At 48.6% G+C, this 26,704-nt stretch overlaps 1 protein-coding gene across 1 annotated transcript in view; it reads right to left on the bottom strand.

The window, feature by feature from the left end:
* The window catches only part of POLN (DNA polymerase nu), a 103,323-nt gene that overhangs the window by 55,592 nt on the left and 21,027 nt on the right, over positions 1–26,704 (bottom strand). The window contains exons 3-10 of the mRNA XM_081092581.1: positions 23,136–23,215; positions 19,860–20,354; positions 16,955–17,148; positions 11,753–11,865; positions 8,996–9,153; positions 6,055–6,123; positions 5,490–5,550; positions 4,552–4,616 (exon numbers count right to left, since the gene is read on the bottom strand). Coding sequence (XP_080948707.1) covers positions 4,552–4,616; positions 5,490–5,550; positions 6,055–6,123; positions 8,996–9,153; positions 11,753–11,865; positions 16,955–17,148; positions 19,860–20,354; positions 23,136–23,215 — 1,235 coding nt within the window. The remainder of the gene's footprint in view (positions 1–4,551; positions 4,617–5,489; positions 5,551–6,054; positions 6,124–8,995; positions 9,154–11,752; positions 11,866–16,954; positions 17,149–19,859; positions 20,355–23,135; positions 23,216–26,704) is intronic.

Raw genomic sequence — 26,704 nt, 5'->3', positions numbered from 1 at the left:
TTTCTTTAATTCATTATTTTTTAAAAAATATATTTTTACTGATTTCAGAGAGGAAGGGAGAGGGATAGAAACATCAATGATGAGAGAGAATCATTGATCGGCTGCCTCCTGCTCGCCCCCTACAAGGGATCGAGCCCACAACCCAGGCATGTGCCCTGACCAGAGTCGAACCTGGGACCCTTCAGTCCACAGGGCGACACTCTATCCACTGAGCCAAACAAGCTAGGGCTGAAATTTATTTCTTAATTTAAAAGTCCATAAAAAGAAAAATAAGTTCCAGGTGTATTTTATAACCTAAATGCAACGGCGAATGAAAATATAACACATGAGAATACTTCATGAGCTTGCAGTAAGGAAAGATTTCTTAAACGGATACAGAAGGCATTAGTCATAAAGAAAAAGGGCTGAAATTACACCACATTAAACATTAAGAACATCTGTCATCAAAAGACACCATCATGTGAGTGAAAGAGTAAGTACCCCGCTTGTAACCAGAATATATCAAGATGTCCTATTAATCAGTGAGAAAGCAAAACCCTCAGTACACAAATGGGTGGGAAACTTGGCCAGATCCTTCACCAAAGAGAAACTCCTAACAGCTGCTGGTGATACGAGAAGCTGTCCAACCTCGTTAATCGTCAGAAACATAGAAACCAAAATCGTCACGAGGTAGTACATCCTCCCCAAAACGTCTGCTATAGATAAAGCCCGAGGGCGGGAGGGGATGCGCAGTGACAGGCCTGTGTGCCCTGGTGGGCGAGACGCTGGAACACAGTGAGCTGAGCAGTGCCATCCCGGCGCCCCGGGCCCAGCAGCCCCTGCTTTATGCCCCAGGGACACACTCAAGGGGGCAGCGCGGTTGGTAATGACTGCAAACCCCATACCCATCAGCAGCAGGGCAGACCGGCACGGGGACCACAGCACCGAGTGGCGCAGGGCCGCTGCGTGAAAGCCGTCGGGCACGGCCATTACCTGCCGTTCAGAAGGCAGCCAGGCACAGTGCTCAGGCGCGCTGGACAGCCTGCACAGAGCAGCACACTGTGATGGCTGCAAATGTCCGGAGGAGCGACGCTGGGCAGCAGCCAGCACTCTGACCGGAAAGGGCACCCAGGGCTTCTGGGAGGTCTGTGCTTTGACCGAGAAGACAGTCATACCCGAGGTTTCTGTGTTTCGTGTGTTTTGCACATTAAATGTTATTGTTTCCAATACCAAACACTCCATAGGAGAGCCGAGCAGCCTCTAACACCTAAGGTCTATATTCAAATAGGCAGGGGGAACACTGGCGCTCTGTTCCTGGTACAGACAGTAAGAAGCCAGAAACGTCAAGGTCAATCAATGCTTTTCCAGCAAGAGCCGAATGGAGTCTGCTGGGTCAGCAAACTCTTTGCCAAACAGCTGTCCGCTCACTTAAGCAAGCCTCCTAATTAGAATTTAGTATTGATGTTTCCCATGATTAATCTCAATGCTCCACACTATCTTCAGGATATCCAAATAAACAGTTTTCTTTAAAAGAACTGACGGGGCCCTGGCCGGTGGCTCAGTGGGCCGGAGCGTCATCCCATACACCAAAACATCTCGGGTTCGATTCCCGGCCAGGATACATACCTGGGTTTTGGGTTCGACCCCCGGTAGGGGTGAGTATCCGGGGAGGCAACTGATAGATGTTTCTCTCTCCCCCTTCCTCTCTCTCTAAAATCAGTAAGAACATATCATGGGGGGAGGATTAATATATAAATAAAAAGAACTGAAGTGGAGCCTTAGCCGGTTTGCTCAGTGGATAGAGCGTCAGCCTGCAGACTGAAGGGTCCTGGGTTCGATTCCGGTAAAAGGCACATGCTGGGGTTGCAGGCTCTGTCCCCAGTAGGGGGCATGCAGGAGGCAACCGATCAATGATTCTCTCTCATTGATATTTCTCTTTCTCTCCCTTCCTCTCTGAAATCAATAAAAATGGTGTGTTTTTTTTAAAAGAACTGAAGTGGAACACTTTTTTATGCATCATCATGCACTCCTCTGTATTATTTTATTGTTCACTGTTAGACCCTGTGTTTTTCCTTTTTTAAAGACTCCAAGATGGGGGAAACCAAGATGGTGGCATAGGTAAACACCAGAGTTTGCTGCCTCGCACAACAACTTCAAAAATACAACTAAAAGACGGAACGAACATCATCCAGAACCACAGGAAGGCTGGCTGAGTGGAAATTCTACAACTAGAAGGAAAGAGAAAAGCATACCAAGACTCAGAGGAGGAGTGGTGCGGAAGTAAAATACTAAGGTACAGAGGCGCACGCGGAGCGGGCTGGAGGCTGAGGGCACGGTTGTCTTTTGCAATCGGGAGGAAGTCTCAGGCTCTGAGCTCCAGTTCCGGGCGAGTCTCTGGGGACCCAGACTCATACGGGAGAATTGGGACTGTCTGGCACTGGTTGGAACTCAAGGGCAGCTTTCTCTCAGAGGTGCTTGCAGCGATTACCGGGACACTGAGAAGCAGAGCCTCTGAGGGCAGGACTGAGAGCAGCCATAACTGCTCGCACCGCCCTGTTGATCCCGTGGGACCTGCCCCGCCCAAGCCCTGAACGGAGGCTTTTGCTGGGTAGCCTCAGGCACAGGCTAGATTAGCACCTCCCTAGAGATCCAGGAGCCGGTGTGCCCAGTGGTCAGAGTGGGACCATCCAGTTTGCAGCTCCTCGGATCAATAAAGGACACACTCAGGGGGCAGACTCAGTGAGCACCAAAGCCCCACTGAAGCAAGTCTTGCCCCAGAGGGGTGTCTCCAGCACAGAAGTTCTCCCACTGCAGGCAAAGCTGATTCTCACAGCCAATTGGCCTGGAGGTCAATTCCTCCCAGTGATACCTACAACAATCAAGGCTTAACTACAACAAGACTGTGCACAAAGACCACAAGGGGGTGCACCAAGAGTGTCCTCCTCAGGTAATTGGGGAGACTGAACCACTGGGCCCTAGAGGACACTTAGCACAGAAAACCACTTTATCAACACAGGGAAACATAAAAAAATGCGGAGACAAAGAAACAGGACACAAATGACAGACATGGAGGAAAGCAAGCTACTGGATATAGAGTTGAAAACCACACTTTTAAGGTTTTTCAAGAACTTTCTAGAAGCTGCCGATAAATTTAGTAAGACCCTCAAAAAGACTGGTGAGACCGCCGATAAATGTAGTGAGATCCTCGAGAAATCTAGTCAGCCCCTCGAGGTTATGATAAAGGACCAACTGGAAATTAAGCATACACTGACTGAAATAGAGGATATTATACAGACTCCCAACAGCAGACTAGAGGATCGCAAGAATCAAGTCAAAGATTTGAAATACGAAGAAGCAAAAAACACCCAACCGGAAAAGCAAAATGAAAAAATAATCCAAAAATACGAAGATAGTGTAAGGAGCCTCTGGGACAACTTCAAACGTATCAACATCCAAATTATAGGGGTGCCAGAAGAAGAGAGAGAGCAAGATATTGAAAACCTATTTGAAGAAATAATGACAGAAAACTTCCCCTACCTGGTGAAAGAAATAGGCTTACAAGTCCAGGAAGCACAGAGAACCCCAAACAAAAGGAATCCAAAGAGGACCACACCAAGACACATCATAATTAAAATGCCAAGACCAAAAGACAAAGAGAGAATCTTAAAAGCAGCAAGAGAAAAAAAGTCAGTTACCTACAAGGGAGTACCCATACGACTGTCAGCTGATTTCTCAACAGAAACTTTGCAGGCCTGAAGGGAGTGGCAAGAAATATTCAAAGTGATGAATACCAAGAACCTACAACCAAGATTACTTTATCCAGCAAAGCTATCATTCAGAATTGAAGGTCAGATAAAGAGCTTCACAGATAAGGAAAAGCTAAAGGAGTTCATCACCACCAAACCAGGATTAGATGAAATGCTGAAAGGTATCCTTTAAGAAGAGGAAGAAGAAGAAAAAGGTAAAGATACAAATTATGAAAAACAAATACACATCTATCAACAAGTGAATCTAAAAATCAAGTGAATAAATAATCTGATGAACAGAATGAACTGGTGATTATAATAGAATCAGGGGCATAGAAAGGGAGTGGACTGACTATTCTTGGTGGGGAAAGGAGTGAGGGGGATGCGGGAAGAGACTAGACAAAAATCGTGCACCTATGGATGAGGACAGTGGTGGGGGGTGAGGGCGGAGGGTGGGGTGGGAACTGGGTGAGGGGAGTTATGGGGGGGGAAAAAGAGGAACAAATGTAATAATCTCAACAATAAAGATTTAATTAAAAAAAAAGAAGAATCTAAGAAACCCATGACTTCCCCTCACCAAACTATAGGGGGCAATGTCCTTGCAAGAACCTCGCTTGAGAAGGTCGCTGAGGGCCCATGGAGCCCGGTGCACAGCCTCTCAGGGGAGCAACCAGATGCAGCGTGTGTTCACCCTCCCCCTGCGGCACTCCTGCGGTCAGAGCAGAGCACTCAGCCGGGGGCTGGAAGCGAAGGGGAGCTGCCCTGTGCCTGGGGAGCAGCTGGTCAAGAAGCAGAGCAACCTGCAGAGGGTCTCCCAGTGACGTACCCCGAGGAGCGCGGAGGTCTTCTCCAAGGCTTCCTTGTTCACCCGAATGCGTTGGCTTTCCATCACTGGGTCCCAAACCAAAGCAAAGCATCTGCGTCAATGACTCGTTCTGTGAGACGCGGGGCAGGGAGCGAGCCGCATCCCTGAAGAGGGTAGTGCTGCCAGTGCGACTGCAAGCACACTCCACCAAGTGCCCCTTAGGGCCAGCAGTGGTGGCCGTGGGCATGGGACACGCGCTGGATGGAAAGCTGCGCCTGCCGTCAGGGCGCTGGGCGGGGCTCTGCTCTGCTCCCCAGCAGGGCCTGCTCAGAGGAGGGCCTGCCGCAGATCCCCGGGGCAGGGTGGGGAACCCTTTTCCTGCCAAGGGCCATGTGGATATTTATAACATCATTCCCGGGCCACACAAAATTATCCACTTAAAAGTTAGCCTGCTCATTTGGTCAAACATTTACTAGTAATTAACTGATCCTCAATGCCTTGGCAGGGCCAGACCAAATGACTTCTTGGGCCTTCTACGGCCCGCGGGCCGGATGTTCCCCACCCCTGCCCTAGGGGGTTCTCATGCAGGGGTAAAGGACAGCACCCCAGGACCCCACAACTACTGACATGCAGGCTCCGCCCAATGAGGCAGCTCTCAGGATCGAGGGACTCAGGAGGGCGGTGGTCCCTGGGCCAGGGCACCCAGATCCAGACAATACAAAAGAGACCCATAGGACCGGACGTCAGAACTGCCTGGTCCCTCTACACCAGAGGTGATGCGGTCCAAGCCCTCGTTACAGAAAGGGAAATAAAGGGCTGGCCACCTCGTCAGGGCCGTGTGATCCTTACCTGCCCCGAAATAAGCTGAGAGAGAAACAGTCGTCCCCAAACAATGTAAAGAACTTCACTAGTGCACTTTCTCTAGAAAGATGACTGTGCATCAGCTTCAGGTAGCTTACCTGCCAAAATGGGTATCAGAGGAAGCTCCAAGGTACAAAACAGCTGCCATAAACCGTAAGCCTGTCTCACAGGAGGAAACATTCTTGCTATGGAGGCTGCATGTCGCTCAGCGGCCTCCCGCCTCGCTGAGCGCACTGGGCTCCTCCTCAGCGGACGGGCTGGCCTCCCACCCAGGGGCCCCCTCCCCCTCAGGTGCTCTACTGTATCGCCCAGACCTGCTGGGACCGTGAGAAACAGGAGAACACGCCCACTCCCCATTTCCCTGCATCTTTCTCATTTTTATGTGATCTGGCATTTGCGGACTTTTAGTCTTCCATTGCCACGTTCACCGCAGCACTAGAAATGCTACAACTGCTGTCGACCCATAGAGAACATTCAGGAACTTCAGGTCTCATCGGCTGGACTACCGTTTCCCGAGGGAAGGAGGGTAACATGGCCTCAGGACTCGGCGTCATGTGCTGCATATCCCACACGGCGGGCACTGCTCCTGCACGTGTGGGTGCAAATGCCAGGCAGTGGACGGCAGTGGGCAGGGCGCCGCCCCAGAAGCTACAACACGCTTGCCTTCAGCTGAGAACAGAGGTCCATCGTAAGCCTGTGGAGGACCCTCAGGTTCGCACATACATTCTGATTCTGTAAAAGATCAAAAGAATGAAAAATTAGGCAACCTTGGCTGAAATGATCGTCACAACCTAGGAAGTAACACAACCCACGGGAATGCTTGCTGGCAGCTGTCACACATCTGTGGCGTCACCCACCAATGACTCCAAGTAGACGGGTCCCATGCTGAGGAACGCACTTCCTATTGGGCCAATACAAGTTTCTGGCCACCGGACACTTCCTCCTCAACCCAGTCTCCCCCTCGTTCCAGAGGCATGAGGCACAAGGAAGCCCAACATGTGAGGAGTACTGGGTGGCAGAGACAGGAGGACGCGGCCTGGCCTCGGGCTCCCACACCTCCACCCCCCATGAGGGAGCAGAGGAGCCATGCCGCCATCCAGTCCCTGCCATTCTCACCCGGGTCCACACCCAGGGGCCCGGGAGGGGGACAGAGTCTGTGTTCAACTGACAAACAGGCTGGTGGGATGAGCCACAGCGCCCCCACCTGTCTAATTCTCCTTCCTGCCGCCTAGACGCTGGGTGGGTTGGCCTGGTCTCTGGCCTGGGCCCCACGGTAGTTGAGGCAGGGCTGGGTTAAGACTGGGTGGGAGCACTAGGAGTGCTGCCATGACCACTTCTCAGCCACCGCCTGGCAGGTGGCCACACTGCTGCCCGCATGAGCGTCTACACGGCATGCTGACCAGGGCTCCCTCTCCAAGCAGTTCCCAACCCGAAGCTCCCGGACCAGCTCCAGCTCCATGGGGGCCCAGCCCCCACACTTCCTCCTCCTCCTCCTCCTCCTCCTCTCTGGGACCCTGCTGCTCCCCTCCAGGAGCTGCTCCTCTCCTGATTCCTGGCTCCCGCCTCCCCCACCGAGCTGTCCCGCCCCTGAGAGCAGCTCCGCCTCGCCCCACCTGTGAGCAGTGCAGGTTCTACAGTGGCCGTGGTTGGACAATAGGACAAGGCAGCTCCTGAGGGGCTGGTGCGGGTGAGGCCTGGGGGAGCTCCCGGTGGGACTGGAGGGTGCGGGCCACAGGCTGGGGGGCTGAGAGGACCAGCCCACAGCAGTCAGGGAAAGGCAGGCCCTCTGGGCTGGCGCTCTGTTCCCGCAGCCACTCCCTCCCCAACTCATTCCTTATAAGAGAAGGGACCCAGACCCGAGGGTCCGCGATCCCCGCTGTGAACCATGGTCTCCCCGACCCGGGCGAGGCATCTGCGCTGACCTTCCTGTACCTCACTCCCCCCGGAAGAGGGACTGAGCCTGGGGTGGATCTCAGTACGAGGATCTCAGCTCTGTCGGGGCCAGCATGGGATCTGGGAGGACTGCTCATCTCATGCCCTCCCTCCCCTCCACCAGCCAAACTTGTGACACAGTGACAGAAGGGACACGTGATAGAGTGGGTTCACTGGCCCGGCCTGAGGCTCTGGCTCCCTGGGTCCTCGGAGCCACCTGACTCCTGTCCCCAAGGCCTGAGTCTGCTTCCCTCGGGGAGTCTGTGAACGACCCCGTAGCCCTCTGACAAATGCTTTAATTAGGGGACAGTGAGCCCCGTGAGACACAGTCTGTGGGATGCAGGGCAGGAAGCAAGCATCCCCAGCTCCGGGGGGTAGGCACGGCAGGCTCACACCACCACCTGCTCCCCAGGTTGCCACCTCAACATCGGTGCCTCTCCCTCCCACCCCCCCAAACTCTCAGCATGTTCTAGTCGTGCTTTTGATAGGGGCAGAAATAGAATACTGGGGACCAGCTATAATTGTAAGAAATATTAATCATGCTCTGTTAACTGTGATTGTCTTGTTCTGATTAAAGAGGCACATTCTAACCTGGCTGGGGGGTTGCACGTGGGACCTGGGAGCTCACCTGGAAATGCAGCCCACCCTCCCCATCTGGGAGCTGCCTGTTATCATGGAAACATTAACAACCTTGCAGAAGCCAGAATCACCTGCCCTTTGCAGACCCCCAGGCTTTGCATATCACTAATCCTTTGCAGACCCCCAGCCTTTGCAGACCCCCAGGCACCTGTAAACTGCTCATGTGGCACACCGTTTTGCCTACTCCCCATGTAATCTTTGTCCTTCTACCCAATATAAGCAGCTGGCTTGTGGGGAGGGCAGAGCAGAGCAGGTTTTTGTGCCTGACCTGCTGCTCCCCATGCGGCCGGCAGTTTTGGAATAAACACTCATATAGGATTCAACCCTGTCTCTGTTTTAATTGGCTCAAGTAGTGACAGCAGCCGGACCCACTGACGGTCCGGTTCCAGTTCCTCACTATTGGGTGCATCTCCAGAGGCGGCCGTGGACTGCGGAGTGGCCGCCCGGGCCCTCTGCCGCAGCTGCTGCCTCACCGGCGCTAAGAATGTATAAACAAGCAGCTCTGCTCCCGGAGCAGGCGACTCCCTGACACCAGAGTCCATTGGGAAGGTCACCCCGCGAATGGTTTTCCCAGGAACAGTTTCACGAAGGAGCAGAAATCGCCGTCCTTATTCATATCTACCCGAAACGCCAGGGCACAAAGCATCTGGGCCGCATAAGTCAAAGCGAACAGCAGCGACATTCTTTCTAGTGTTGGGCTATCTCTGAAATCAGTAGAGTTTCTTTAGAAAAATTAGGGCTGTATTGCCCTGGCAGGTTTTTCTCAGTGGTTAGAGCATTGGCCTGTGGACTGAAAGGTTGCGGGTTCAATTCCCATTTAAGGAACATTCCGTTGCCTGTGGGCCCCACCCTTGGTGGGGGAGTGTGCAGGAGGTCACCCGTCGATGTGTCTCTCTCACATCAATGTTCCTCTCTCCCCCTCCTCTCCCCTCTCTTTCACTCTCTAAAACATCAATGGGAAAAATATCCTCAGGTGAGGATTAAAATTAGGGTTGTATTAAAGTTGATAAAATCTTATCTGAAAACAACTCACCACAGTATTTCTTGAGGAATTCCCGTACGTGCTGCTCACTTTAACCGCGACGGCGTTTCCGAAGGATTTCGCCACTAAATCCTCAAAAGAGGGCGCGGCCTCACGAGGGTCGATAAGCCAAGCCGCAACCCTAGGGTCCAGCCCGACAAAGCCAGCCACTGAGGGGAGAAAGCCCGTTCAGCCGTGACAGGATAGAGGCACTTACTTTTCTCTGCTTTTACACGTTTCTCACGGTTCAGATTAATGATCATAATTCTACCATCCCCTCAAGTTACAGGGCTAAGGACCAAGCGATGTTCTGTCAATACTAAGGAATTCTGAGCCTTGGATAAGTGGCCTCCACAAACCCAGGTGCCGCAAGGCCACTCTCATGGGATTTGATCCCAAATGCCCAGAGGCATGGAGACTCCACACTAACTTGGATTTGGATCTCTCAAACGTTAAAAGAGATAGAAGTCAGAATCCTCAGCCACACTGCCTGCCTCCTTTCTCCCCTTTCCCGCCTGCTCCCAAGCTTCTCACTGCCCCAGGCACCCCGCAGCCTTCCTACCTGTCAACGTAACCACTCTTTCCAAGCCTCCCCTCCTCCAGCCTCTGGCCTCTCGCCGGGCTGCCTTCCCAGGCCATCCCGGACCCTGCATGGCATGGCATCGGGGTGTTCAGGAACCCAAGTACCCTGGGCAGCAGGCAGAGCGGTGAGGAGCTGCCTGAGCACACAGCTTCGCCTTCTGGGGAGGCGGGCACGGCGGGCAAGGACAAGATGCTGGGCACGCTGGGCATGTGCCCTGCCCGACACCCTGTGGCAGCTGGATGTGTGAAAAGAGCAGCGAGACCAGCCTGTGTTAGTTTCCCCTCTGAGGACCGGGGGCAGAGTCCTGCGTGTGTGCGAGACACGGGGAGGTGCTTTTTACAAAGCAAGAGCGGCACCTGCTACACGGGGGCATTTTTGTACCGGAGTGTTTTAGGCACAGAGCGGGGTTACACAGGGCTGGGAAGCTGATAAATTAAGAAACAGATCTGAACCCTAAAGGATTGCTTTTCAGGTTCCGTTAACAGCTTTAACTGTGCTGTACAAAAACAAGGCCTTGCCTTTAAGCAAGCTGAGTCTTGGGTCACATCACACTGGGTGTGTCTTCTGGCGTCGGCACACTGCTCGGCTAAGAGCTGATATTCACCTGAGCAGCCAGCCCTGGCGTCTGTGCTGCCGCCTGGGAAGCCTCTCACGCTGAGGTCTGGAGCTCTGGGCGAGAAAGGCGGCAGGCACGCTGGCTGCCTGCCCCCAAGCCAGCTAGGCATGACTTTACCTCACAGTGGCTGGTAATGTAACTGACCCCCTAGGGTTTTTTCATTCTATTTGCCTTCTCAAAGCTCTATTATTCCAAAATTAAGGCTTCTTACCCACATGTCTTTTGGAAAATCCCTGGGGGAGTCTGAGAGTGCTGGAATAGTGGGGTCTGGTCCCTATAAACTCCTGTACCGAGTAAACTGAAGCCTGCCAGGACAAACCCCACACGGGGGAGAAAATGCCAGGACTTGAGGAAGAAATGCCAACAAAATAGACTTTAAACAAACTAAGAAAATAATAAAATCTATGAAAAGTAAATAAATCAGAATTAGAAATACTTAGAAAGTAGGTGACTTAGAAAAACTGAACCAAAAAAATAAAAGAATTCAGGAAAGAGAAATACAAAATTTTTCAGAATAAAAACTGGCATTACACAAAAGCAGATAAATGTAATAGATAATGCCTTAAGTTAAAAAACAAACAGAAAAGAGGAATTTTTTAAATAAAAAAGAAATAAAGAGATTGAAAATAGATTCTAGATAAAGTGGTAAATATGAAAGACAAGAAGAGTTAACATATGAGTAGGAGTTCAAACATCACAAGAAAGATGAACAACCACCAGGATGTAGCTCCTGATAGGACACACCACTACAGAGGTCAGGGTTAGAGTCAGGATCAGGGTCGGGCCAAGCTCTGCGTTGTGCAGCAGCCTTGCCCTCCAGAAATCCAGTGAGAAGCTGACCCAGCCTCTGGATCTAGCTGCCAATTTACAAGAAAGAGAGCCGAGAGGGGAGCATGTTAATTGGCAAGAAGGGGATGTAATTGCCAAGTCCAGACTGTGGGAAATCCCCAGGACAAGCAAGCTGGTTCCATCATCAACAACAAAATAACTGCAAGGATCTAAAACAGAGGAGAGAACATACAGAGTAGAAGAGACTTAAGAAATATATTGCACCTATCCCAGGTATGGCTCCCAATTCAAACAAACTGTAAAAAACAAAGACAAACAGACAGAAGTACTTAAGGACAACAGGAAAGTGCAAACACTGCCTGGACGTCTAATAATAGAAGAGGATTGCTAATGTGTGGGAGGTAACAGTGATGGCGTCGTCTCAGAAATGACAGCCTCGTATCTCGGTCACGTGCTGAGCCATTTCTGGCAATCTGCATCATGCTTGGGGTCACGATGCAGTAACCTAGGGCGGGCGCAGGCAGTGTGGGCCGTGAGAGGAAAGAAGGCGGGAGGCGTGGTGATTGTTGACGAGGGGGCCTGCTGTTTCCACAGCGCCCCTGGCCGGCGGTGTGGGTTTCGCACCAGCTCCTCCAGCTCTCGGTGGGCACCTCAGCCCGGACCCTGCGGAGTCGGTGCAGACCCCGCAGATTCAGGGCTCAGCCCCACAAGACTGTTCCCGCTTCAAGCGCCAATCCCGGGTCCTGAGCTCCCGTCCCCCCACCGATCAGCCGTAACTTACCGTGCTTCCAACTGCCATCATCACCCAGATACTGCAGCACGGTTCTCACAAAATCCTTAGCATTGAAACAAATCACAGGGCAGGCACATTTCAGGATCTGAAACAGCACGTTCCTAGAAGATGAAAAGACATTCACTGACTTAGACACTAATTAAGAACTTTTACCCTGAAAAAAATATTAGTACTACTCCACTGACAGCTAGCACTTACATAGTACTAGGTGCAGGCATTCTTCTAAGGGCTTTACATACATTAACTCAAAAATCCTGTGAGGTAGGTATGACCTCTTATCTGCGTTTTATAGGTGAGGAAGCTGAGACACAGAGAGGCTAAGGAATGAGCCAAGGGGACATAGCAGTTCAGGTGAAGCCCCATTACCCACAGACAAAGACCCAAATTCCCGAGCAGAGCACACACACTCTGGGCTCCTTACAGCGGGCCCAACAGGACTGCCCAGCCCGCGCCCCCAGCACCCCGCCCCCCCACTCTCCCCGCGGCTCACACGGAGTCCTCTGTCCTCCATCACCAGACTTTGCCGCGTCCCCTCACACAAGACCCACTGCTCATGCTGTGCTCTTGCCTAAAATCCTCCTCCCACTTCTGCAAGCTGCTCACGCTGCTCCTGGAGGGTCTGACCAGCTTCCCCGCAGGGAGCCGCCCCTGTGCCCCTTCTCCGCTCCTGCCCACCCAGCAGCTGCCGCGGGGACACAGCAGCTCGCCTGGAAACGCTCCCCCCATCACATCACGAGCTCCCGAACAGGCGGCTGCTAACAGCACTGGTTTATCGAGCACTTTCCATGCGCAGATGGCACGCTACACACCTGAGAGGGACTGCTGCACTGAAACCTCCCCACAGGCCCTCAGGCAGGCATCCGACCACTTACAGATAAGGAAACTGAGGCCCAGAGAGGGTAAGCCAGTTTCCCAGCGTTACACATCTGGCAAGTGGCCACGCTGAGGTCTGGGACCGGGTGTGGCTGCGCCCGGCCCAGGCTGCGGCCTCCCTTCGCGGTAACTGCGCATCAGCACGTAGTGCGGGCCTTCGGAGAGGCTGCGGGAGACAGAAGCCCAGCTCAACAGCTCTGCACACTGCGCCAACAGGTAGTTATTTTGCTTGGCTGGCCTCGCGGACAGACACTTTCAGGCTTTTTGCATTTTCTTTGCATTTCACCTGGATTTCTCTTCAAGAGGGAGGCGAGGATGGTAGGGAGGGCAAAGTGCCAACAGCTCAGGCCTGGCTCCGTGGGACTTGGGAGGGGTGCCCAGGAGGAGAGCGGGGAGAGGGGAGACGGCGCACAGGGAGCAGAGCTGGCCCAGGAGCTTCCTTTCCCGCTGATGCTCCCACACCCTGGGCACCCGCCAGTCCTTGGAGGGGCAGCTACTGACTACAACAGCCCCACTGGTGAGATGCCGGCTCGCGGATTTCTATCCTAGAAGACAAACAACTAAAGGAATACCCTGAAAGGCAAAGTGGCTAAAGCAGTGTGTTTCATAAGTCGGTTATATAAGTGGGTTATGTCACACCTGCAAACAAAAGGCAGCTGGGATATGGAAAGGCTAGAGCTGAAGGTGAAAATGAAGGCTTGGATTGAAACCTCAGACTGATCTATGACTACCTCTCAGTCTGTTTCCTCATCTATAAGATGGAAATAACAAGCCCTAACACACACAGTTAATGTCAAGATTAAGAGAGAGCATGTATGTAAAAAGACCTTGCACAGGTATTTAATAAATGTTATTAAATTTGTATTATACAAACATTTTTAAAAATTGATTTTGAATCTCAAAGATGCTGTCGAAGACTTGGGATCATTCCACTGTATGGTATTTAAGGCAATGTTTTCATATAATTGTCCTGGACCTTACAAAAATTTAAACTCAATACTCATTCATTAATAACATTGATTAAATATTTATTAGGCATACAGAATTAAAATGGCAAATAATAAGTACCTATTAATAATAACCTTAAATGTAAATGGATTAAATAATCCAATCAAAAGACATAGGGTAGCTGAATGGATACAAAAACATAACCCAACTATATGCTGTCTATAAGAGACCCACCTCAGAACAAAAGACTCACACAGGAAATGAGAATGAAGAGATGGAAAAAAATTTTCCATGCAAATGGAAACGAAAAAAAAACCTGGGGTGGCAATACTCATATCTGACTAAATAGACTTCAAAATGAAGGCCATCACAAGAGACAGTAAGGTCACTACATAATATTAAAGGGATCGATCCAACAAGAGGATATAACCCTGTAAACATATAGGCACCCAATATAGGAGCACTTAAATATATAAAAACTTACGGAGGACCTTAAGAGAGAGATCGACAACAATAGTCATACTAGGGGACTTTAACGCCCCAGATCCAGAGACACAGAAGTATGGAACAGACTAGAATCTCAGCGTGAAGGCGGGGGTGGGGGTGGGGGTGGGAGGTGAGTGTGTGGGTGGATCTTCCCTCTGAGAACAACCGAAGAATGTGTATGCACATATACATAACCCACGGACACCAACGATAGGGTGGTGGAGGCCAGGGGCAGGGGTGGGCGGGCTATAGGGAAGAAAACGGGGGCATATGTAACACTTTCAACAAGAAAGATTTTTTTTTAAAGCCCATGTTTTTACTATTTTTTTCCTGTTAATCTTCACCTGAGGATATTTCTTTCCATTGGTTTTTAGGAGAGTAAAAGGGAGGGGGAGAGACAGAGAGAGAGAAACATTGATGTGAGAGAGACACATCGATTAGTTGCCTCCCACATGTGCTCTGACCAGGGCTGAGGATTGAGCCTGCAACCGAGGTACATGCCCTTGACTGGAATCGAACCCACAACCCTTCAGCCTGAAGGTTTACGCTCTAACCACTGAGCTGAACCAGCTAGGGCAAGAGCCCATGTTTTTAGAGCTGCATCCTGAGACGTGACGTAAATGACATGTCAGGTATTTTCCTTAATCCCAGCCCCGTACTCCTCCCCTTCTGTTTGGATAACTGGCCTGGGTGAATGGAATATGGGCGTCATATTATTCTCTCTACTTTTGCATTTTCATAATTTGCTTTCTTGGTTTAAAAAAACATAAAGGAACGAGGCGGCCAGTTGTGCAGCGATCTGGGAGGATGCTGCAGGAGAGAAGCAGAGCAGCAAGGAGGTGGGCACAGGGACAGCAGGGAGAGGGGATGAGGCCCAAGGCAGTGGAGAAGCTGCAGGCTCTTGGGGGACTCTGGCTTTTCCTCAGAGCGACCAGGAGCTGAGGGAGGGTGTGGAGCGGGCGGTGGCGTGGCTGGTTTCTGTGTGGACAGGGCCTCTCCGGGTGCTGTGCCAAACAGACTGAAGACGGGGGAGGCGGGAGACCAGCTGGAAGCTCTCGCTGGGCCTGGGTCAGGAGGCAGGGCCTGCACCTCGGCTGCAGCAGGGGGAGAGGGGTCAGAGCCTAGCTATTTTGAAGGCAGAGCCAATGGGATTCACCAAGATTGGACATAGAGAGACATTAAAGATGATGCCAAGACTGCCTGAGCCCACGGAGGGCTAATGCGGCCACGAGCCAGGAAGAGAGCGGCCGGGGGGGCAGGTTTCAGGGAGACAGGAGGTCAGTGCTGCACATGTTCAGGCCGAAGTGACTGTTAGATGCCCAATGGAGAGTGTCACGTAGGACACAAAACCCAGAATTCAGAAGAGGCCATGCAAATACAGGGCTGTATCCGCAGAGGCCTTCCACAGGACAGACCTGACTGGCGCCCTTTCGAAAGGAAATTACATAAAGGGAGGTTATGGGTTTCTTGGGAGCAGAGTGCTGTATCTGTCATTGTCCCATTCTCACCAAAAATTACTGTCGTGTAAGTGCCTGACATTCGCTTTTGATGGCATGGTATCCATTTTCAAAGACCTCCATCATGAACAGACGTGCTGCCAGCCGTAAGCCACAGCTCCTAGCGAACCAGCCACAAGGATCTAGGCCACCCCCACCCACGAAGGTCCCTCGCGCAGAAAGCCCTGGGCAACCTAGATAACTGACCGCACAAGTGACCCTGCTTTTCCCTTCCTGTGCCCTGACTCCCACTCTTAGGCGTCCATTAGCCAATAAAGAGTAAGCCCTCGAAACCCTAGGCACCCCCTCAGATGGGAAGCAAGGCAGAGCCCAGGTCCATGCTCTCTCCCTCACACACAGCCTCGCCGGGTGGCCCTGGGGCAGCCGTGTTCCCTCCAGGACCATGAATAATACATATTCTTCCTCACAGTTTCCTGCCGCTGTTTGCAGAAGGGCGTCCTGTGATCACAGCAAGAACCACAGGGGCCGGTCCAGCCTCCACGTCGGGCCCTGTGGGGAAATGTCTGTGGAGGCTCCCCCGTCGCACAGGCTGTGGGGAGTGCCTCAAACATTCCTGGCAGAGCGCATCCCTGCCCACAGGCTGGGACTCACAGCAATGACCTAAAACCCGCCCGGAGCCCAGTGAGGCTGGTTAGAGTTAGATGAAGGGCCAGGCCTAGGCCCCACCGTCTCACCCTGCGCCTCCTGGAACTCCTGTTCAGGGCAGCAGCTCAAGGAGCTCCCGCAGGGCCGCTAACTGGCCTGAACTCGGAGGCCTGGGCACACAGGAAGGGCATGTGCCCGCCCAAGGTGGGAGCCCCCCAGGCTGACGCCACCAGGGAAGAAACCGGGAGGAGGGGCACAGGCTCCAACCCACAGCAGGACTCTCAGGACCGAGGAGGAGCACAGAAGCCCTCCTGTGGGAGCATTCTAGACACTGAGAGGGCAGGTGCGGCGACACTGTCCTGCCTACTTCCTCAGAATGAAGCTTTGAAATGAGCAGTATCTTGGTGGCAGTGAGGACAGTTTGCTGTTCGAAGGAGTGACAACCTCACTTTCTGATACTGTCACTGAGTCAATGACCAGCGTGAGGAGGAGGAGCACCTGGGACTTGGCAGTGACAGGGGTTTGGCCTGGGGTGATGGTTTTCTCACCAACTGCTCATTGAGATGTTGATTCAAGTCCTGAAGCAGGTCCCCACGGACATTCTTTGCGTGGGGGGGGGGGGGCAGTGTAGGAGGTTTCTGTCTTTTAGATCCATTTTATTTTCCTGGACCCATATGAAATGTCTAAAAGTTTAAACAATTACAGGGGAAGCTTGGGAAACTAAACTGGGATAAATCAGGCCGGTACGTAGACTTCAGGAGAATGAGTAAGCTTTTCTCACCTGGCAAATTGTTTATGTGCTTCTTGTTCTTGGCTCCAAACAGCAGACTGCGCCGTTTCTATGTAGATGCACCGATCGCTGGGTCTGACTCCTGCCTCCAGAACACGGCCAGGGGCTGAGGCAGCCGGAGGACCACAGCCTTCTGCGTGGCTCTGTAGCAACATCACAATTCCTTTCACAGAGGAAACTAGAGCCTGTGAATAGACAATGAAATAAAGTTTCAATATTAAACATAGACAATATGTTTATTCAAGAAAGATATGTCATATTTTCTCATTAAAAAGACAGAAAAGGGCCCTAACTGGTTTGGTCAGTGGATAGAGCATCAGCCTGCGGACTCAAGGGTCCCAGGTTCGATTCTGGTCAAGGGCATGTATCTTGGTTGTGGGCACATCCCCAGTAGGGAGTGTGTAGGAGGCAGCTGATCGATGCTTTTCTCTCATCGATGTTTCTAACTCTCTATCCCTCTCCTTTCCTCTCTGTAAAAATCAATAAAATATTTTTTTTTAAAAAGACAGAAAAGGCCTAAAGTTAAATTTGTCAATGAACAGCTCTTTAATAACAATCAAGGCCAGAAACCAGACCCATGATCTTACTCTCCAAATCTAGTCTCCTTCCTATTCACCATCAAAATAGAAGTCTTAGCCAGTGCTAAGGATACAACAGGAAAGAGAAATAAAAGACATATAAATCAGAAAGGAAGAATTATACTGTCTCTATTTACAGATGATACAACTGTCTGCATAGAAAACCAAAGGAATCTACAGAAAAACTTACCAAGGTTGCAGGATACAAGATCAAAACAATAAAACCAATTGCATTCTGATACACTAACAATAACATGTTCATCTATAATAAGCTCAACAATAAAGATTAAAAAAATAAACATGTAAAACTGAACTTGTATAAAAATTATCGTTTTTAATAACTATTCTAAAAAATGAAGTACTTAGGAATCATCATAATATGTACAGGATGTATATGTTGAAAGTCACAAAACACTGGTGAAAGAAATCAGAGAAGACCTAAGTAACTGAGAGACATACCATGCTCAAGGATTGCAAAACCCAAAATAATAAGAATGTCATTCATGTCCCACCTGGAGTACCAAAAACTGAATGTCAATTTTCCCAAGTTAATCTGTAGAACCAAGAAGATCAACAAACCCCAAGTACAAGAAACATGAAGAAAATTACATCCCTATGCTCATAGCAGCATTATTTACAATAGCCAAGATCTGGAAACAGCCCAAGTGCCCATCAGCAGATGAGTGGAAACAAAAGTTGTGGTATACTTAAAACCATGGAATACTATCTTCTATCTATATAAAACCCTAATATGCAAATCAACCAAACGGTGGAATAACCGGTTGCTATGACATGCACTGACCACTAGGGGGCAGACGCTCAATGTAGGAGCTGCCCCCAGTTGCAGGCCCTGACTGGTGGTGGCGGGGGACAGGGCCGGCAAGCCGGCAGCGCCAGAACAGCCAAGGCAGGTGCAAGCAGGGAGGCCCCCCACCATCGCCCCGCTGGTCACCCTACAGAGGGAGGCGACTGGCGGCGGTGGCGAGGGGAGGGGCCAGCGAGCAGGCAGCGCTAGGTCAAGGTGGGTGTGAGTGGGAGCCCCAATCACCCTGCCAGTCAACCCGCAGATCGGCCCTGATCGCCAGCCAGGCCTAGGGACCCTACCTGTGCACGAATTTCCTGCACTAGCCTCTAGTGCAGCGGTTCTCAACCTGTGGGCCGTGACCCCTTTGGGGGTCGAATGACCCTTTCACAGGGGTCGCCTAAGACCATCAGAAAACACATATATAATTACATATTGTTTTTGTGATTAATCACTATGCTTTAATGATGTTCAATTTGTAACAATGAAAATACATCCTGCATATCAGATATTTACATTACAATTCATAACAGTAGCAAAATTACAGTTATGAAGTAGCAACGAAAATAATTTTATGGTTGAGGGTCACCATAACATGAGGAACTGTATTAAAGGGTCGCGGAATTAGGAAGGTTGAGAACCACTGCTCTAGTGTGATTATGAAAAAGAAGGAACTCTTACTCTTTGCAATAGCATGGATAGACCTAGATAGTATTATGCTAAGTAAAATAAGTCAGTCAAAGAAAGACAAATACCATATGATATCATTAATATGTGGAATCTAATGAACAAAATAAACTGACTTTAAAAATGGAACCAGAAGCATGGAAACATGGAACATACCGGCAGGTCCCAGAGGGAAGGGGTGTGGGGATGACTGGATAAAGAAGGTAAAGAGATTGGCTAAAGAACATATATGCATTTCCCACGGACATGGACAACAATGTGGTGAAGGCCAAGGCAGGGGGAGGCGGGGGTGGGTGGAGGTGGGAAAAGGGGTGAAAATTCGGGGACCTCTACAATAGTTAAAAAAACTTTTCATTTTAAAAAATGAGCAAAAGATTTGAATGGACCATTTACCAAAGAAGATGTACAAATGTCCAATCAGCACATGAGAAGATGCTCAATGTCATCATATATTAGGGAAATGCCATTTAAAACCAAAATGAAACACCATGTCACATCCACTCAAATGACTAAAATAAAAAAAGACCACCTTAGCCAGTTTAGCTTAGTGGATAGAGTGGCAGCCTGTGGACTGAAGGGTCCTGGGTTCAATTCTGATCAATGATTCTCTTTCAGCGTTGATGTTTCTCTCTCTCTCTCTCTCTCTCTCTCTCTCTCTCTCTCTCTCTCCTTTCCTCTCTGAAATCAATAAAAATATATTTTAAAAAACACTATGCATTATCAATAAAATCTTATTTCTAGCTCTCCCATTAAAATCAGACACTAGATACATGGGTTTCTCTATGGTTCCAGAAAAACAAAACAAACAAAAGCCACACTGTTTACTAACCTGGTCAGCTCTTAGTTGGGTTGAACCATCCTTGTACATCAGAGTTACCACCAGGGATACTGCCTTTCTGAGCATTTCCATCAGCTGGCTTTTCTCCAAATCATCCAAATGCCTGATATCACAGAACTGGTTTCTGAACGCCCCCGAGTTCCCGGAATTCAGGGCGGCTTCTACCTCCTCAGCATCTTCTTTCAATGCCGTATGTTTACTCGTTTTCTCCGGTGAATTATGACATGTAATATGTTTTCTTTTAAGATTCATGCTTTCTTTATTTTCATTATTTAGATCTTGTTTTAGGAAGTGTTTTCTTTTATGTTCCTTCTCCTGTAGAACTGAAGCCGCTTGGTTACACTGTGGAGTTGGACAGCTGGAAGGAGCCCGTGAGCTGATGTTCTGTCTTTGCTCCGTAAACAGCTGATCTGTGAGTCTGATACTGGAGGACTGAGAGAGTCTGAGGGAAGCACTTGATGTCTGGCTTGTGAAAGAATGAAGATCCTATGGAAAAGTGGAAAACATTTCATTAGCATATGGATCTGTAAGACAGAGATCTATAAGGCGCATCTAAAGTGAAGTGGGAACACAGCTTCGCATTCTAGATCCAGCTGTCTAGTGAATGACACAGTGTCTTTCAGAGCAGACACCCTTTCAACCCAGGCAGGAGCACATGTGTGAATCACAGGCGGGAGCTCAAAAAATCTGCAACCACAGCCTGTGCGGGACTCGTGCAAGTGACCAGAGAAGCCATGGACAGGAGTAAGTTCAGATATGCAGAAGACTGAAGGTTAAAAATTCACAACTTCCGCCCTAACCGGTTTGGCTCAGTGGATAGAGCATCGGCCTGCAGACTCAAGGGTCCCAGGTTCGATGCCGGTCAAGGGCATGTACCTTGGTTGCAGGCACATACCCAGTGGGGAGTGTGCAGGAGGCAGTTGATCAATGTTTCTCTCTCATCGATGTTTCTAACTCTCTATCCCTCTCCCTTCCTCTCTGTAAAAAATCAATAAAATATATTTAAAAAAAAATTCACAACTTCCAAGTAAAGGTCTTTATAGAGAAACTGAAACTGCCACAACTATTTGATATGTTAATCTATCTACTAAAAATTTATTTAAAATATGGCTCAGCAGCAAGACTCTGCCTCGATCTAGCAGTATGTGATGTCCATTCAAAGAATCACAGACCACCTGAGGGGGAGGGGGGGAGCTATGCCTATCCATTTCATTATGGGATTCATGTACAATAAAATGTTATTTTAATGTTTATTTTTTAGGTTTTATGATATATTTATGTTGTTTTAAACAACTATATACTAATAGTACTTTTAAATAATTTTGAAAGAAAAGTTTTAACACTTGGTAATAGGATCACAGAAAAGTTTAATATATGCTCATTTGTATAGTAGAGAAGTATTATGAAGTTTTCAAGCAGAGATTTTCAAGCGTAACATTATATTACAAATGTTACATTATAAATCTGCGGAGGCGTATACAAAGAAAGGAGTGCAGCCCAGCCGGTGTGGCTCAGTGGCTGAACATCGACCCAGGAACCAAGAGGTCACCATTCGATTCCGGGTCAGGACTTGATCCCCAGTGCGGGGTGTGCAGTAGGCAGCCAATCTATGATGCTTCTTTCTCGTTGATGTTTCTATCTCTCTATCCCTCTCCCTTCTTCTCTCTCTAAAAATCAATAGACATTTTTTTTTTAAAAAAAGGCATTTATGGAGAAAAGGAAAGTATAAAAATTCAGATTGTTGAAGAATGTCTTGCTGAAGTATTTTTTTAAAAGGATGATTATGAGTGATAAGTTACCAGGGTATAGTAAGTATTTAGATTTTAGTGGATATATTCTAGACCAGCCGTGGGCAAACTATGGCCCGCGGGCCGGTTTGAAATGAATAAAACTATTGAAAAAAAAGACCGTACCCTTTTATGTAATGATGTTTACTTTGAATTTATATTAGTTCACACAAACACTCCATCCATGCTTTTGTTCAGGCCCTCCAGTCCAGTTTAAGAACCCATTGTGGCCCTCGAGTCAAAAAGTTTGCCCACCCCTGGTCTAGACAATGACATACAGTTTTTAAAATGTCAATATTATCAATACACCAGAAATCATACCCCATGAAACTTACAAAATTTGTGATGAACCCTTTAAATGTCAACTTAGAAATGGCAGAAGGTCCATGTCTTTTCGAAATTCTTTAGAGAGAAAGGACACAAAAATGTTTGAGGACCTCTGCCTCCGGGATCCAAGAAGCACAGTTTGAACACCATGGAGAGAGCACTCCCACTCCCTTACTAACCCGCTTTCTGTCAAAGGCATCTCTCCCTCTACTTCCGGGTAAATTATCACCCTGGCAACCCAGGAACAACCCAGGGACGGGTCCTATTTAACTACAGGGAGTTGAGATTACATCAAGTTGGCCTGGGATTTGAACACAGTAGCTGGCTTCACAGTTCATTCCCTTAACCACTGTGCGGCCTCCACCTGTTTCATAGACGAGGCCTTTAGTGATATGGCCTCTTCTCTCTCTCTCCTCAAGCCCAAACCATGTAATGCCTACTGTGAATTTTATGCCCGTTCCCTTCTGAACTTCTCTTTAGTTCCACTGTCCAAAAGTTTCAAGCTCTCTTCCCTTAATCTGAAAAGCGTTCTCAGAGTCCTTCCCCAACTCTCTAATGGCTGACCATCTCCTAATCACACTTTAGATATCAACTCAGGTATAATTTTCATAATTAAAAGAAAGACATCCCAGACTTCTCTTCATACCACCCAGAAAAAGCCACTGGAATAGCACAAAGCCTGGGTTAGATGTCCCTCCTGCCGTTTGGAACCGACTTCCTCGTGACACTTAACACACTGTCGTAGAAACCCTTCATACTTCTGTCTTCCTCTTCCCCTCATATGAATTAACCCAAAAGCTCCTGAAGAACGATATCCACCCCCCCAACTTTTAAAAACCATTGTATTGCCCGGCTGCAGTGCCCCAATGGTTGAGCAGGAAGTCACGGTCTGATTCCCAGTCAGGACACATGCCTGGGTGCAGGTTTGATCCCAGTGTGGAGCACGCAGGAGACAGCCGATCAATGGTTCTCCCTCATCACTGATGTTTCTATCTCTCTCTCTCCCTCTCCCTTCCTCTCTGAGATGAATAAAAATATGTTTAAAAACAAACCATTGTATCTACAGTGCCTAGCATATAGTAGACACTGAACAAACATTTGTTCCATAAGCGAAGGTTATCTGTTATAATTATTCACATTTGTAATGACTTACCATTTTTTCCAGTGCTTGATTCTTCCCATCTTCAGGTAGTACTGAATACTTAACACTGGGTTTGTTTACCACTTCTGCAGCTTTAAAAACACAAAAAAGAAACATGAGGCCTTAACGAATCACTGAAATCGAAGTCACATAATCAGTGAATATTGAAAATAGTCTCTACAGTTGTGCTACTTACTCATTATTTACTTACTTAAAACAACATAATAAAATTCACAATCAAAATGCCTAGTACCATGGTGAGGGACATTTTTATGTAAAGTATCTTCAAATTAACTGGAGGCAGATTCATGTAATCGTGAAATGGTTATTAAAATTACTACCTGGCATTTATATTTGAATACTTGATTCTGAAAACGCTTGTAAGAAACCTAGTAAGTATTAAAGTTTTGAGGAAATTCTTAGACTGAACAGTATTGCAATGGAACAATGAGAGATTCAGTAAAACATCATTACTACAAACTTCTGATTTAAATTTAGCTTTCTTTCATTTTAATAAGCCTGGGCTGATCAGTGTTAGAATGTGGATCCACCCCCAGGCAACATGACTCGGGAGTCTGTGCTCATAACCACTGTGATGTACGTTGCCTCTGTGGCAATGATAGATAACGACCAAGAAGTGTAAATGAAGGGAACACTTTCACTTACAAAAAAAATGTTATACTTAGGATAAGTTTATAAGAAAGGGACTAGGCACTCAATGATTAAAACATAAAACCTTGCCCGTGGCTCAGTGATTGAGCATCGACCTATGAACCAGGAGGTCACGGTTCGATTCCCGGTCAGGGCACAAGCCCGGGTTGCGAGCTCGATCCCCAGTAGGGGACATGCAGGAGGCAGCCAATCAATGATTATCTCTCTCATCATTGATGTTTCTATCTCTCTCTCCCTCTCCCTTCTTCTCTGAAATCAGTAAAAATATATTCTTGAAAAAGACCTTTTTAAAAAACACACCTTAAAATCTTATGAAATGGCATAAAACAATATCTATGCAAATGGAAAGACATAGCATTGGGATATATGCAAAATGTTTAATTCTTCCAAACACCAACTTAATGCAGAGTCCATCAGAGACCTTACAGGGCTCTTTTAATTGAAAAAATAATGAAATGTTAAATATCTGAAAATAGACAAGCAAAGTCACAAAAATGAAAGACTTGCCTTGCCAGATGACCAAAATACACTATAAAGCCACTATAATCAAATCCATATGGTATTTGAATAGGAGTAGAAGAAAAGATCTCTAGAAAAAATCCAGAAACTGACCCCAAGACTTACGAGACTTTAATATACAAGAAGATGGTGTTTCAATTAAGTAGCAAAGGACACGTTAAGAAATAGGGGTGGTACAACCAGCACCACTTCGAAAAGAAAATAATACATTGGGAAAACTACTTGGGACGAAAACGACAAAGAATTAATACCTGCATTCTACAACAAGTCTTACACCTGGACGAAAAAGACAGCTTAAAAGAAAAAGGAGTAAAAGGTAGGAAAGGCAACACACAAAACAGCAAATCCCCCAAAGCAAACAAACAGGATATAATGCTCAAACTCATGAGCAGCCAGGAAAATGAAAACCAGTATAATTGGAGATGGATGGGGATAGGCAGTTTCATGCATTGCTGGTAGAAATGTGGCTACAGTAAGTCCTCACTTAACATCATCAATCGGTTCTGCGACTTTAAGCCAGATGCTGTATAACAAAACCAACTGTACTACCAACCAATCGCAATAGACAAGAGTTAAGTTCCTGTGGCGCCGCATCAAAGTGATGACAAAAAGAATGTTATTTGAGGACCTGCTGTAGTTAGAATCTTTTTGGGGGAAAAAACTGCCAACACTTATTAAAATAAAAAATATATGCAGCACCTTTAGGAGTTGGGAAGAAATGGACTGATCCCAAGAGAGCAAAGATGGGCCTCTTGGGCCAATGATGTGCTATTTCTTGCTTTTTGGGTGAAGGATACAGGGGTGTTCAGTTTGTGAAATTTTGAGCTATAACCCTAGGATAGATGAGGTGTGTGTAACCTCAATTTAAAAAACAGACAAAATATATAAATATATAAGTCATCTAACCAAACAACCTCACTCCTGGCTGTTTCATAGAAATATATGCAACAGTAAATATTTTAAATCAAAATGTTTATGGCAGTATTGCTTTATGGCAAAGTACTGATGCCAGTCAGGAGGGAAGTCGATGAATAAATTATGTAACGTCCAACTCTGAAGCACATAGCCATTGAAAGAATGGCTTGAAGCAGTATCAGTTGACTTGGAGATGCAGAAATCAGTGAAAATGTGATCCCATTTTTAAAGTGAGTGACGAAAGCTCCCCTCCCCATTTGTGCACATGTTACACGCATGCACTGCCCAGGTGTTGCCCCCAGTGGCCATGTGGAGAGGAAAGTTTCTGTTCAGAAAGGTTCCTGGGAAGCCCTCTCAGCACCGACATCTGCAGGCGGTGCAGGTGCCGTCACAGGGAGCTGCCGTGGCCCTGCAGAGCTGCCCCTGTTGGGTCTAGGGAGCTGGGCCTCATCCTCAGCACCCACCAGGCACTGGATTGTTTGCTCCTGGGGAAGCCGTGTGGGAAAGTCCTTGGGCAGTTTCTCTGCGGCTGAGGCGGTCAGCAGGAGGCGCTGTGTGAGCAGCCTGCCAGCAAGGACCCAGCCCTGGGCACCCCTGGCGCCCACCACGCTAGTCCCACCCTCGGCTCCCTGCCTGTGGCGCACAGCCACTGGCTGCAGGTCATTGTGAGCAGCTTCTTCCGGATTCTGTGCCTCTTCCCGGGGGAAACTTTTAAAAGGAAGGGCAGCGGCACTGCAGCTCGCCTCCAGGCTGCAAATGCCATTCGTCTCCCTTTTTTTTTTTTTTTAATATATTTTATTGATTTTTTACAGAGAGGAAGGGAGAGAGATAGAGAGTTAGAAACATCAATGAGAGAGAAACATCGATCAGCTGCCTCCTGCACATCTCCTACTGGGATGTGCCCGCCCAGGTACATGCCCTTGACCGGAATCGAACCTGGGACCTTTCAGTCTGCAGGCCGACGCTCTATCCACTGAGCCAAACCGGTTTTGGCTCGCCTCCCTCTTCTGCAACCATCCGCAGGTCCCTCACCCTGGCTGAGCACCTCTGGCGGCCTAGGTACCTTACTGACGGAGTGACCAACCCCTCACCCGAGAGTGAGCCCGTGGTCACCATGCCTTCCTCAGGCCAGGGCCGACGTGTGTGCTGTGAAGTGTGGGCAGGGGACCGAGAGGTGGCCAACCTTTTCACCTTGGTGCCAAGTACATGCTTCCCTGCCCCCATCATATACTAGTAACAGCAGCCCTAACATGACCAGGAGGTCCATCAGATGGAGATGGCATTCCTTGCCTGCCAGGCTCTTCACATAAGGAACTTGGAATGACTGGGTGGCAGCTGGACCTTGGAATGGAGTGGTACCCTTCCTGTGCCACTGGTGGGCTGCCCCTCGGGGAGTTAGGACACCCTGTAGGACCCAGACTTTTGGAATGCAGGGCCACACCTACTTCCACCTTTTGGTTCCGACCCCGTAATCG

This window comes from Myotis nattereri, assembly GCF_964212035.1.
Source record: "Myotis nattereri genome assembly, chromosome: 1".
NCBI classification, from domain to species: Eukaryota; Metazoa; Chordata; class Mammalia; order Chiroptera; family Vespertilionidae; genus Myotis; species Myotis nattereri.
The sequence above is the reverse complement of the archived record's forward strand: the minus strand, read 5'-3'. Positions and strand labels throughout refer to the sequence as shown.